The sequence below is a fragment of the Ovis canadensis genome, chromosome 7 (assembly GCF_042477335.2).
Source record: "Ovis canadensis isolate MfBH-ARS-UI-01 breed Bighorn chromosome 7, ARS-UI_OviCan_v2, whole genome shotgun sequence".
NCBI classification, from domain to species: domain Eukaryota; kingdom Metazoa; phylum Chordata; class Mammalia; order Artiodactyla; family Bovidae; genus Ovis; species Ovis canadensis.
Window position 1 is genome coordinate 44362344 of NC_091251.1, and position 14607 is coordinate 44376950.

A 14607-nucleotide genomic window follows, 5' to 3' on the forward strand; every position below is an offset into this window, starting at 1 on the left:
TTTAGGTTCATCTTTTTTATCTTGGTTGAGTTTTGATAATAATGTGATTTTCAAAGAATTGGTCCGCTTCCAAGCTGTCTAATTTGAGTGTAAAGGTGTTTTTAGTATCTCAAGTACTCTTTTTTTTTTTCTTTTTTGGGGCAAGGAATACAACTAAGTCGGAAAGCTAGCTGACGGAGAAGATGGCAGACTAATGTCTCAAAATAACCATCTTCTCAAGTGCTCTTTGAAAGGCTACAGGATCTTAGCAGCTACCCATGTTTCATTCCTAAAATTGGTGATCTGTATCTTTATTTTTAGCTTGTCAATCTTACTAGAGTTTTATTAGTTTTGCTTTTTCTTTTCTTTCTTTTTTTTAGATCAGCTTTTTTTTTTTCCTCCCATCTATTTTCAGTTTCTATTTCTGTTGATTTTTTTTCTTTGGTATTTTCTTCCTTCAGCTTGCTTTGGATTTATTTTGCTCTTCTTTTTCGAGTTTCTTGAGGTAGATTTAGTTACTGATTTGATACCTTTCCTCATTCCAATATCCATAGCTTTTTGAAAGACTTCAATTTTTTTTTAATGTATAAGTTTGACTTTATAAAATTTAATCTCATTTATTAAATTAATCAAATCGTATATATCCTTTGTGTGTGTGTGTGTGTGTGTTTCAACTTAAAGGTTAAAAATCCACAGCTGTCATTATGTATTTGGATATTCTTGTGTTTCGAAATGGTTTTTGTGTTAAGTGCATATTGTTGTGTAAGTCAGTTAACAAAAGTTCATGGCTGTTAAATTCTTAAGTCACTGAGATTGATTTCATCAGAATTGTATGAACCACTCTCCAAATTATGCAGACCCAATGGAGGGCTTCCCTGGGGGCCCAGAGGATAAAGTGTCTGCCTGCAATGGGGGAGACCCGGGTTCGATCCCTGGGTTGGGAAAATCCCCTGGAGAAGGAAATGGCAATCCACTCCAGTATTCTTCCTCGGAGAATCCCATGGAGAGAGGAGCCTGGCGGGCTACAGTCCACGGGGTCGCAAAGAGTCAGACACGACTGAGCAACTTCATACGCACACAATGGAGGGCGAAGACAATCGTTCAATCTTATTTCGTTTTATTCTTTAAATTCAGTGGGGACTTGGGAAAGAGTCAAGTAAAGAAGCTGGGTCACATTGACTGTGCCCAAGAATTTGCCACTAGGAGTCAGAGTAGTAATCTAATTGTGACAGTTCACTTCTGTGTTTTGTATCTCATTTCCTCTTCCCCCATAACACCCCATTTCAGTTATATTTTCTACCAATCCAGTTTCTTTAATAGTTACGGGTTTCTAATGGTTTTCTTTTTTTTTTTTTCAGTCAGTTTTGATGTTATCATTTTTCTTGGAAATTGCTGTTTCACTTAGGTTCTCAAATTTGAGATCTTAAAACCTTATACTGAATTCTTTATTACTTTCTAAATCTTTGTTCTGCCTTCCATTTTAATTACATAGTTACAGTGTAATGATCATATTTAGGAAATTTAACATAAATATAGGTCTTTAATCTATAGTCCATATTTCAGTTTTGCCAGCTCTTCTGATAATGTTCTTAAAGCATTTTTGTTCTCTCAGTACAAGTAGCATTTAGCTGTCATGTATCTTTATTCTCCTCCAATCTGGAGCAGTTCTTCAGGTTTTTTTCATGACATCGTTTCAGTTCAGTCGCTTAGTCGTGTCCAGCTCTTTGCAACCCCATGGACTGCAGCACGCCAGCCTTCCCTGTCCCATCATCGACTCCCGGAGATTGTTCAGTATCATGGCCATCGAGTCGGTGATGCCATCCAACCATCTCGTCCTGTCTTCCCCTTCTCCTGCTTTCAGTCTTACCCAGCAACAGGCTCTTTTCCAGTGAGTCAGTTCTTCACATCAGGTGGCCAAAGTATTGGAGTTTCAACTTCAGCTTCAGTCCTTCCAATGAATATTCTGGACTGATCTCCTTTAGGATGGACTGGTTGGATCTCCTTGAAGTCCAAGGGACTCTCGAGTCTTCTCCAACACCACAGTTCAAAAGCATCAATTCTTCAGTGCTCGGCTTTCTTTAGAGTCAGACTCTCACATCTATACATGACTACTGGAAAAACTATAGCTTTGACTAAGTGGACCTTTGTTGGCAAGGTAATGTCTCTACTTTTTAATATGCTGTCTAGGTTGGTTATAACTTTTTTCCAAAGAGCAAGTGTCTTAATTTCATGGCTGCAGTTACCATCCAGGATGATTTTGAAGCCCCCCAAGATAAATTCCGTCACTGTTTCCATTGTTTCCCCATCCATTTGCCATGAAGTGATAGGACTGAATGCTATGATCTTAGTTTTTTGAATGTTGAATTTTAAGCCAGCTTTCTCACTCTCCCCTTTCACTTTCCTCAAGAGGCTCTTTAGTTCCTCTTCACTTTCTGCCATAAGGGTGGTATCATCTGAGTATCTGAGGCTATTGATATTTCTCCCAGCAGTCTGGATTCCAGCTTGTGCTTCATCTAGCCAGGCATTTCGCATGATGTACTCTGCATGTAAGTTGAATAAGCAGGGTGACAATATACTGCCATGATATACTCCTTTCCCAATTTGGAACCAGTCCATTGTTCCATGTCCAGTTCTAACTGTTGCTTCTTGACCCGCATACAGATTTCTCAGGAGGCAAGTAAGGTGGTCTGGTATTTCCATCTCTTTACGAATTTTTCCACGGGTTGTTGTGATCCACACAGTCAAAGGCTTTGGCGTAGTCAATAAAGCAGAACTCTTGTGATATTTTTCTGGAAGTCTCTTGCTTTTTGATGATCCAACGGATGTTGGCTGTTGATCTCTGGTTCCTCTGCCTTTTCTAAATCCAGTTTGAACAGCTGGAAGTTCACGTACTGTTGAAGCCTTGCTTGGAGAATTTTGAGTGTGACTTTGCTATTGTATGAGATGAATGCAATTGTGTGGTGTTTCAACATTCTTTGGCATTCCCTTTCTTTGGAATTGAAAGGAAAGCTTACCTTTTCCACTCCTGTGGCCACTGCTGTGTTTTCTAAACTCGCTGGCATATTGAGTGCAGCACTTTCACAGCATCATCTTTTAGGATTTGAAATGGCTCACCTGGAATTCCATCACCTCCACTAGCTTTGTTCGTAGTGATGCTTCCTAAGGCCCACTGGACTTCGCATTTCATAATGTGCTTGGGTATAATCTCAAAAATGACAGAATGATCTGTTTGTTTCCAAGGAAATCATTCAGTATCACATTAATCCAAGTTTCTGCCCCAATCAATTATGCTGAAGAAGCTGAAGTTGAATGATTCTGTGAAGACCTACAAGACCTTCTGGAACTAACACTCAAAAAAGATGTCTTTTTCATCATATGGGACTAGAATGCAAAAGTAGAAAGTCAAGAGATACCTGGAGTAACAGGCAAATTTAGCCTTGGAGTACAAAATGAAGCAGGGCAAAGGCTAACAGAGTTTTCATGAAATTGACATATTTTAAAATACTGGCTCCTGCCCTTCTTTTTGTGGTAGCTGAACTGTTATTATTTGGGAAGAAACACTACCATTTTGCCTTCTGTTACTTTTTAGATTTTTTTCTAAAGTTCCATTTATCTCAGAACCCAACTTTAAACACAAATTTCTATTAGTAGATAATTAGTAAAAATGTGTTATTTGATAACAATATAGTTTCATATTTCATAGAATGCCTTGGTGTCCTTTATAAAGGGTTTTATATCATCCAGATACGAAGTTTTTTATATCATCCAGAAAACTAAAGGTCATAATAGGTGGCAGCTATTTGAGTTACCAGGTATTGATTTTGTTTATCAAGTAATTTAACTTGAAAATGCAGTTTTTATTTCAAAAATGAAATGTTTTCTCTGATTCAAAGATATTTCTTAAAGTTACCAAAATGATTTCTTTGTCTAGTTACCAACTATACTACATCTTTTACAGAAAGATAATGCTTTCTGTAAACATGTAATTATCTACTTGTAAGGTAGCATATGTAATAAAGTTACATAGTAGTTTGAAAGTACATATTTATTTTTACTCTGCTTTCCCAAATTATTACTTGTTATTAGTGAGACAGAAATGTACTTATATCCATTTTTGGCTTGGTCTATTTTAAATGCTTCTGGCAAATAGTGCAGTAATTTGCTCTATATTTCCCAAAATAACTTGAAATATATCTTCAGAAGTTTTAGTTATTTAGTGACTCTCAAACCCACCCACCCCCCTTTTTTTTCCTCTATAATATATCCTAGAATTTCTTTCAGAGGAAGGAAGAATGTTGGAGATTGTAATGTTTTCACTGTCTGTAGAATCAATCTGTTAACAGGCTCTTTGCGGTCCTGAGAACCTTTATTTATTCAAACTCCTCCCCATCCTGTACTCAAAAAAGTAAATACTGACCTCTCAGCCTTTATAGCAACTTTTCTATTATGGGCTGGTTGCATCACCTTGTGACTAACATCACCCTTGGTGCTAATATGTATTGAAGATCTGCTGTGTGTCAGACGCTATTTGAATACTTTGTGTATATTACCTCATTTAATTCTTAAGTCAGATGGGTAATGAATGGTGAACACTGAAGGGGACCCAGTTACTGTAAACTTCAGAGCCTATGAGCTTATGCTTTAATACCTCTTATGCTTTAATACCTTTTTTCTTCTTGCGAAGATATGTGGATTGTTCTGTTTCTTCTGTAATTCATATTTTAATCATTTTACTTTAGAAGTATTTTGCTCATGTGAAGAATATCCATTCTCATTAACCATCTATCTTCTTTTCCTTTCTCTTTTAGCTCTTAGCCTGCTACTGTAAGAAAACCACTTCTCTTCCTTCTCTGCCGTTATCTATAATAGATTTTGATATATTTATGCTTACAGTAGGTTTGCTTTCCTTAAATTCAGAGTTCACCTATGCATCTGGTTGTTTTTTTTATAATACCTATTTAACCTTTCTAGAAGAAAAAGAGTATTTGTTCTTTTTGTTATCACTAGCTCAAAAGACCTTAAGATCTTATTAAAATAGTCATGTTCTAAAAGTATTTAGCTAGAAAAGACTTGTATATCTTAGCCAACTTAGATCTATTCAGATCTATATTAAAAGTGCAAAGCTGTTATACCAAATACCCCTGTTTTTCTTCCTTCCTTAAAGTCCCTTTCCTAAAGCTGGTTCAGTCAGTCTATTTGCAGTGATTAAGTTCTACTCAAACCTGATCAGGTCTATTCATATGTAAGAGTCTGAAATTTTCTCTCTCTCTCTCTTTTTTTTTTTTTTGAGGTGATCAGCATAAAAACATCTAAGTGCTTTTGAATTTGTTGTTTTTTCTAGTTAAATTTTTTTCATTATGCTTTTTTATAGTTTATAGTAAATAATGACTTTTTCCAAATCCCAATAAATATGTAGATGGTCAAGAGTTCAAAAGTTACAGTGTTGATTTTAAAACTCTTTGATTTCTTCTTTGTTAACTAGCCACAGTCTTAGTGGATCCATTAGGGGTTATTGATAACAAGTTACTTTGCATATATTCTTTTGTAGTTATTCTTGTTGAGTCACTCTTACATTTAATATTCACTTTGCAGTTATTTATGCTCAGTATCTTTTCTGCTTATTATTTAATATATAATCTGTCTTTAGCGTAGAAATAAGGGCAGGGCCAATGATCTTCTTTCAGATTTATCTGATTGATACATTCTAATTTATAAATCAAGCTCTGGGAGCTGGTGATGGACAGGGAAGCCTGGCACGCTGCAGTCCATGGGACTGTAAAGAGTTGGACACGACTGAGTGATTGAACTGGACTGAATTTATAAATGTCCTTCATGGTTACTGTGGAGGTCTGATGAAATTCACACTTCTAGAATGCCTTAACCCCAGAAAGAAGCACACTCAACTAAGAAGTAGCAAAGTTGTATTAACAATTTTAACAACTTGTTTATTAATGATTATACTTTTAATGGCTTCTGGTGTTGCTTTTAGGGTACTCTTCTTAAAATTATTCATTTCATTTTGTGCTAAATCTTCACGTAGAAAAAAATAAAAAGTTCTAAGAGTAAGTATAGGTCATGTATTCTGGGAGAGCTGTAACCACTTCAGGCCAGTAGAACACCTGTTACTTTAGTGGATTAGTAAGTAATAGATACGGGGCTTCCTTGGTGGTGCCAGTGCAGGAGACACAAGTTCAATCCCTAGGTCAGGAAGAACCCTTTGGAGAAGGAATGGCAACCCACTCCCATAGTCTTGCCTGGGAAATCTCATGGAGAGAGGAGCCTGGTGGGCTGCAGCCCATGGGGTTGTAGAAGAGTTAGACACAACTTAGCTACTAAACAACGGTAACAATTAATAGATATAACTCTCTATTGACCAATAATTTATCTGGTTAGTTTATTTTTCCTGCAGCATAAATAATTCACCTGGCAGCTTTGATTGTTGATTGTCATCCCTTGCCAAAAATGTAGTTGCTATATTCTACAGTTTCTACAGTTCCAAATACAAATGTGGTAAACATTGAACTCTGCTTCCTGTATGCCTATTACTGTTAATAATAATATGGTGATACAATACAGAATTAATATAGTGAAAACTGCAATGAACTAAAGTCAGAACACATTGTTCTGATGTAATTGAGAAGTGGAAGCAGAAGATGGGAAGAATTCACTATTTTTAAGAATCCTTTCAGCTCTTAAAATTATTTTTATTTTTCAAGAACGGAGATTTAGTATTGATGGTGGGTAAAAGCCACCATCAATAGCCTTTTGAGACATTCTTTTAACTACTTTCTCTTTTATACCTTTTTAATCTCATTGATCTTTTTTAAAAATGAGTGCATTTATTTTTAAAATGCTACTTAAAGTCAGAAGCAAAACAGTTTTTTAGTATCTTGCATGACAAGAAATTCTTATACTTAGGATATGGAGGCTTTGATAATTATGTAAATGCTGAGTGATGCAGAATGTTCTAGGAAGCATATTTTTAAAATTACTTCAAAAAATCATGAGTCAATTGTTCTGTCAATAGATTACCTGCATTTTTCTTTCCTGCCACATACTCCTAAATTCAGAATAGCTACACTGTAGTAGCCTTTCCCTGTTTTCCATTCAATGAATCCTGTCCAACTCTGCCACCCCATGGGCTGCAGCCCTCCAAGCTTCTTTGTCCTTCACTATCTCCCAGAGTTTGCTTGTCCTAAATAATACTTATTTTTATGGTATGCTAAATATATACTATGAACAGTATGATATATTTTATATCCTAATGTTACTTTGTAGGTAAAAATTAATGACATAAATTGACATCTACTTCAGAATTAGTTGGCATTTTGTTTTTGTACCACACTGGTATGGTGTGTAACCTCAATATTTATATGACTTTCAGGTGGAACACATTTTTGCATAAGTACTTGTATGAGTCAAAGAACTAGTTCATTATCCTTGCTAGTTCCTCAGTGTATTTTAAAACTCATTTAAAAACTTCTTTTTCTGTGTGTTTTGGGACCCTGTGAAAAATAGATGTTGTTTGTAAACAAGTGGTATAGAGAAGTATAGATCATGTTGAAATTTTTCTAGCAGATAGTAGTTGAAAAAGAACTTCGGGAAGTTTTGGAAAAGAGTTAACAACATTTTTCTCTATTAAAAATTAATTTAGTGACAGTTTTCATGTAATAAGACTATTGCACCACACTCAAGTTTTTATGTCCTTCTCTTTTCTGACAATTGCAATTGAGCAGTTTTCCAAAATATATATCTCTTTTCCACTGCTTATGAATTAATGTTATTTTATGAATTAATATAAATTAACTTATGAAGTAATAAATTAAGTAAATATGTTGCAGTAATCCATAATACCAATTTTAACTTCTTGAATTCCAGAACTTAATTTAATTATGAATTTTATTATTATTGCAAAATGGTTTTAGTGACAGTTTGTAAAATGCAAGTGCTAACACACTTTGCCTATAAGCAAGCAGGGCATTATTTTGTCATTTATTGCAAAATTAACAAAACTTACTATCAGAGATGATTTTTTCTTTTTTTTTTTTTAGGTTTTTAATTTTTTTAATTTTAAAATCTTTAATTCTTACATGCGTTCCCAAACATGAACCCCCCTCCGACCTCCCTCCCCATAACAGAGAGAAGATTTTTTCAGTGATATGCTGGTAAAAGTTTAAGAGTAAGCTTTTGGTGGGGGAGTTGGTAGAGAGAAGCAGTGGTTTATAGCTTAACATCAATAGATATAGTAGAATCAATATAACATCACATCACTGCATACGGAGTTGGGAAGAAGTAATTAGTACTGTACCAGTGTTTCTTCTTTTATTACCTGTGCTTTTGGTGTCATATCCAAGAAAATGCTGCCAAATCCAATGTCCTTGAGTTTTTGTCCTATGTTTTCTTCTATGAGTTCTGTTGTTTTAGGTCTTCTTTAGGTCCTTGATCCATTATGAGTTAATTTTTGCATGTGATGTTAGATAAAGATGAAACTTCATTCTTCTGCATGTGGATATCCAGTTTCCTAGGACCATTTGTTGAAAAGACTTTTACTTTCTTCCATTGAACAGTCTCATCACTATTGTCAGATATTTTGATGTAGTTTCCTTTTTGTTGGTTATTTTTGTCCTGAAAAATGTTCACTTCAGTCACTCAGTTGTGTCTGACTCTTTGTGACCCCATGAGCTGCAGCACGCCAGACTTCCTGTCCATCACCAACTGCCAGAGCTTGCTGAAACTCAGGTCCATCAAGTTGGTGATGCCATCCAACCATCTCATCCTCTGTCGTCTCCTTCTCCTCCTGCCTTCAATATTTCCCAGCATCAAGGTCTTTTCCAATGAGTCAGTTCTTTACATCAGATGGCCAAAGTATTGGAACTTCAGCTTCAGCATCAGTCCTTCTAATAAACAGTCAGGACTGATTTCCTTTAGGATTGACTGGTTTGATCTCCTTGCAGTCCAAGGGACTTTCAAGAGTCTTCTCCAACACCACAGTTCAAAAGCATCCGTTTTTTGGTGCTCAGCTTTCTTTATAGTCGGACTCTCACATCTATACATGACTACTAGAAAAACCATAGCTTTGACTACGTGGACCTTTGTCGGTAAAGTAATGTCTCTGCTTTTTAATATGCTCTCATGGGGTCACAAAGAGTCGGACACGACTGAACAACTGAACTGAACTGAACTAGGTTGGTCATAGCTTTTCTTCCAAGGAGCAGGCGTCTTTTAATTTCATGGCTGCAGTCACCATCTGCCTTGATTTTGGAACCCCCCAAAATAAAGTCTGTCACTGTTTCCATTGTTTCCCCATCTATTTGCCATGAAGTGATGGGACTGGATGCCACGATCTTAGTTTTTTGAATGTTGAGTTTTAAGCCAAGTTTTCACTCTTGTTCACTCTCATCATGAAGTCCTTTAGTTCTTCTTCACTTTCTGCCATAAGGGTGCTGTCATCTGTATATCTGAGGTTATTGATATTCCTCCCAGAACTCTTGATTCCAGCTTGTGCTTCATCCAGCCCAGCATTTCACATTATGTACTTTGCATATAAGTTAAATAAGCAGGGTGACTATATACAGCCTTGACATACTCCTTTCCCAATTTGGAACCAGTCTGTTGTTCCATGTCCATTTCTAACTGTTGCTTCTTGATCTGCCTACAGATTTCTCAGGAGGGCAGGTAAGGTGGTCTAGTATTCCCATCTCTTGAGGAATTTTCCATAGTTTGTTGTAATCTACATAGTCAGAGGCTTTGGCGTAATCAGTAAGGCAGATGTAGATATTTTTCTGGAATTCTCTTGCTTTTTCTGTGACTCAATGGATGTTGACAGTTTGCTCTCCTAAATTTTGTTAAGTGCTATTTCTGCTTTTTCAGTTGAGATCATGTGGATTTTTTCCTTGCATTCTGTTCATGTAGGATATTACTTTGATCAGTTTCTATGTGTTTAACTGTCCTTGCATTTCAAGAATAAATCCAGTTTGTTCATAGTGTGTATTGTCCTTCTTAGGTACTGCTGAGTTTGGTTTACAGATGTTGAGGATTTTTGCATCAAGGGTTTTTGCATCCTTCATATTCATAAAAGATGTTGGTACATCGTTGTCTTGTAGTGTCTTTGTTATCAGGATAATGCTGTCCTCATAGAATGAATTAGGAAGATTTTACTCCAGTCTTTTGATAAAGTTTGAGGTTCTGGTATTAGTTCTTTAAATGTTTGATATTATTCACCAGTGAAGCCATTAGGCCCAGGGTTTTTCTTTGTCACGAGATGTTTGATTACTGATTCAGTCTACTTAACTAGTTATGTATTTATTAAGATTCTCTTTTTGTTTCTTAATTGGTCTGTCTTATTTTTCTAGTAATTTGTCCATTAAATCTAGGTTATTTGATTTGTTGGTATACAGTTGTTCACAGTACTCTCTCATAACTCTTTTTATTTCTGTAAAATTGTTGTAATAATGTCTCCATTTTGATTCTGATTTCTCTTTTTCTTCATAGTCCTTCTAGCTCAAGATTTGTCCATTATTAAAATCATTTTGAAGAGCCAACTTTTGGTTTCATTGATTTTTCTCTATTATTTTCCTGGTCTCTACTTTGTCTCTCCTCTCATCTTCATTATTTCCTTCATTCTTTTTGCTAGGTTTGGGTTTAGTTGTTCCTTAAATTTTAAAGTTATATTGTTAATTTAAGATTTTTCTTTTTTTTTTAATGCAAGTGTTTATGCCTATACATTTCCCCTTAGTACTGCTTTCTTTGTTTCCTGTAAGTTTTGGTATGTTGTATCATTGTTTTCATCCTCTTTAAGTGTCTTATAACTTCCCTTATGGTTTCTTCTTTGATAAGTTGGTTGTTTAATTCCCAGAATATTTTGAATTTTCCAATTTTCCTTTTGTTATTGATTTTTTACTTTATCTTAATTTGGTCAGAAATGCTTTGTATGATATGCATATTCTTTAATATAGTGAGATTAATTTGTGGCCTAACATATTGTGTTTCCTAAAAAGTCCCTTGTGCATTTCAGAAAAACATGTGTTCTGATACTGAATAGAGTGTTTCGTATGTCTGTTTGGTCTAGTTGATTACTGTGTTAAATTCTCTATTTGTTGAAGGATAAGGTCCTTTCTACTCACCTTGGCTTTTGTAATTTGTATGCAGGCTGGGCCAGGAATGTGTGCACAGCTCTCTGGCCTATGGCTAGAAGTGGGTGTGAGGGTTGGTGCTGCTACTATGCTAATAGCTGAAATTGACCAAAATTAACTGCAATTTACTGTCCTTGTCTTTTCCTGAAAATTACAAGCTTTCAGCAGACTCTAAAGTTCCAACATAGTTACATCCGATAGATACTGTCAGCCAGTTTTGTCTAGGTAGGGAGACAGATACCCGGGGCTTCTTAAGAACTCTGCCATCTTTCCAGAATCTTAATCCCATATTAATTTCTGAATCAAGTGACTTTGTGAGTAGATTAAGTAACAAGACCTCACATTAATGGAGGGATGCTTTTATTAAAATATAACAGCCCTTTTCTCAACTTTGTATCTAAGAGTTATGTTAGATTCATTTGATACATGTATAGTAATTTTTGGCATTTAACTTTTGGCAGGTGGTTTTGGAATGTATGCTTAAAAAAGACCTTATTTACAATAAGGTCACTCCAACATTTCACCACTGGAAGATTGATGACAAGAAATTTGGCCTTACCTTTCAAAGTCCTGCTGATGCTAGGGCTTTTGATAGAGGCATTCGGAGAGCTATAGAGGATATTTCTCAAGGTAGGTTGTTTTGACTATTTCCTTAATTTATTAGTTACATATAGTAGAAGTGACTTCAAGGGCTCAAAAAGAGAGGAGAAGTCAGAACTTTCAAAATCCTGCGTGTGTGTGTTATTCATATCCTTGTTTTGGTAACTATAAGCAGAAAATGTATAATTATTAAATATATGTTGACTCTAGTTATTCTATGACAAAACCTTTCTTAAGTCTTCACCTGATTTCGTTAATAAAGATTGGCAGAGACAGCAACCTATCCCTTTGTGTATCTTACCAGTCTGTTAGATCATAAATTGTAAAACTTGCAAGTTTAAAAGGGAGGAGGAATATTTACATGTAAGACTGGGTTTTGCTTAATTAAACACAAGGAAATCACATTAAAAGTAATTTCTTTCCCCAAAAAAGTCATAACTAAGATTTAATTTGTTTTTTTAATTAAGAGAGAAAATAACTTTTAGTAGAAATAACCTTCTTATACAAAGCAACTGAATAAAAACGTGTTGACAGCATTGTGCCTTGTATATTTTGAAGATGGGACTTTAGTAAAAAAATTAGAAAACATGAACTAATTATAAGACAAGCCAGAAGCAAGAACATCGAAAAACTTAGCACAAATATGTATTGTTAGTGAGTGAAGCTGTCGTTAAATAATGTTTTAGCTACTTTAAAAGACTAGAATTTGGTAAACAATTTTTGATTTCTGATTCAGAAAAAAATTCCATGAAACGGTGGCAGTCATTTTATCCTTAGTACAAGAACCCATACATTCTCCCCATATCAGTGTTCTTATCGTTGGCTAAACATGTGAGTCAACCTGGGAGGCTTTTGAAAAATAGAATGACTGGTCCTCACTCCAGACCACTTGAATCAGACTACTTGGGGAATAGAGCTGAGGCATTCCTTTTTTTCTTTAAAGTTTCTGTGCATTTCACATGTGATGAGAAATTACAACTTATATATCATGAATTTAGGCAGGAGGTGGGGGAGGTGAGTATGAATCTTTAGATTCTCCTGTAGTGGTTATGGTTCTTAAACCTTTGCAAGAAACTTAAAAATAAAAAAATATATATGATGCCAAATGCCTCATCCAGCAGAGAGTCTGACATTACTGGTTTGAGATTGTACTCTGGCATCAGTATTTTTTTTTTTTTTAAGTTTCCCAGTTAATTCTGATATTTAGCTAGTGTGGAAGAAGCAGTACTTTAAAAAGAAAATTTTTATTCCTGGCTGCTGGAATTTTGTGTTTTGAATTAATTTTATGCCCACACTCATACTCCTATAAGAGCATACTTCTGTCCCTAGGATCAGATAGAATGGTTTATCTTTTTTTTAAAAGTAATTAATAGGGAGAAGCTATTAATAGAGTAGACTACAGTACTCAGCCTTCCTCATTGTTTTTGAACTTTTTAAAAAAATATAGTTGGTAGCATTATTACCAACCACTATTACAGATTTTAAAAATCACGCTAAATATTTCTTGCTTAGCCTTCTATGATAGTAAGAATAAACTATGCAGCTCTTTCCATAGGTCAACTTTCTCTTCAAGGGTAGCAAATAAAGTAAGGACACTTTGCTAAAATAAATTCTTATTAATTTGTTGAAACTAAAGGCACTCTTGAATGCAATGAAAAGTTCTATAGAATCATTGATGCTCAAAAGTCAATAACAACAAATGGCCATTGATTATCAATAGTGGATTCAGGCTCATTTGTTTTCGTTCTTACTAAAGCGACTAAAATCCTAGTTTGAGGTACTGAACACTGTTTCGTAGGTCAGAGTGTTTAGAAAAATTGAATAAATCACGTGGGTATCTCCTAAAGAAAAGAGAAACGTAATGCATATACTCTTCCTAGCAGTTTGAGTATTTCAGAGAAATCAAGGGGAGGACTTAGTAGAGATAGTGAACTTTCACAGAATACATTTCTTTAATAAGTAATTGGAAATTTACCTGTAGAAGAGGAAAACAATCACTTTATTCTCTGTTCTTCTTAACAAAGGGGCAGGTATGAGTGGCCAACATCTGACTAGTTGCTGGGCAGTCCAGAATGATCTCTGATCAATCTTCTATAGTATGTTAGTGATACTGTCAATTAGTCAGCAACTCTAAAATCTAAGACAAAAATTCTATGCTTAATCAACTTTTACTTGTTTTCTTAGGATGCCCATCATTTAAAAATGAAGCTGAAGGAACAGAAGACAATTTACAAGTAAGTAGTTTGACTTAAAAGGAATTTCAAAACCTGAAGGATATGGTGGAAAACACTAGCCTTAATAAATAAACAATTCATATAAATTCTTAAGAAATTTTTAGATGCCATATTTGTCAGGAAATTTGTGTGTGTATATGTATACATATATACATTTCATATTTAGAGGTTGATTTTGTTCAGTTTTTTTTTTCCATGAAAAAAAAACTTATAAGATTTCATTTATAATAGCATCAAAAAGTATAAAGTTCCTAGGAATAAATCTAATAAAAGACGTGAAAGAAAAAAACTTGTTAGAAAAGCCTAATTAAAAAGACTGAAATTTTCACAATTAGAAGATTCAGTATTGTTTAAATTACAGTTTCCCCCAAAATTGATTTGTATGCAAACCCATTCAAAATCACAAATGTTTTTGTATAGAAATTTATGATGTAATTCTAAATTTTTTTTTCGTTTTAATTAATTATTTTATTTTAATTGGAGGCCAATTACTTGACAGTATTATAGTGGTTTTTGCCATACATTCACATGAATCAGCCATGGGTGTACATGTGTCCCCCATCCTGAACGCCCCCTCCTACCTCTCTCCTCATCCCATCACTCAGGGTTGTCCCAGTGCACTGGCCCTGAGCGCCCTGTCTCATTGATTGCCTTGCATCGAA

General features: G+C 35.0%; 1 protein-coding gene across 1 annotated transcript in view; it reads left to right on the top strand.

Annotated features, from left to right (window-relative positions):
* Window positions 1-14607, top strand: part of SPRED1 (sprouty related EVH1 domain containing 1) — a 124435-nt gene that overhangs the window by 76030 nt on the left and 33798 nt on the right. The window contains exons 3-4 of the mRNA XM_069596021.1: window positions 11573-11741; window positions 13896-13945. Of these exons, the coding sequence (XP_069452122.1) occupies window positions 11573-11741; window positions 13896-13945 (219 nt within the window). The remainder of the gene's footprint in view (window positions 1-11572; window positions 11742-13895; window positions 13946-14607) is intronic.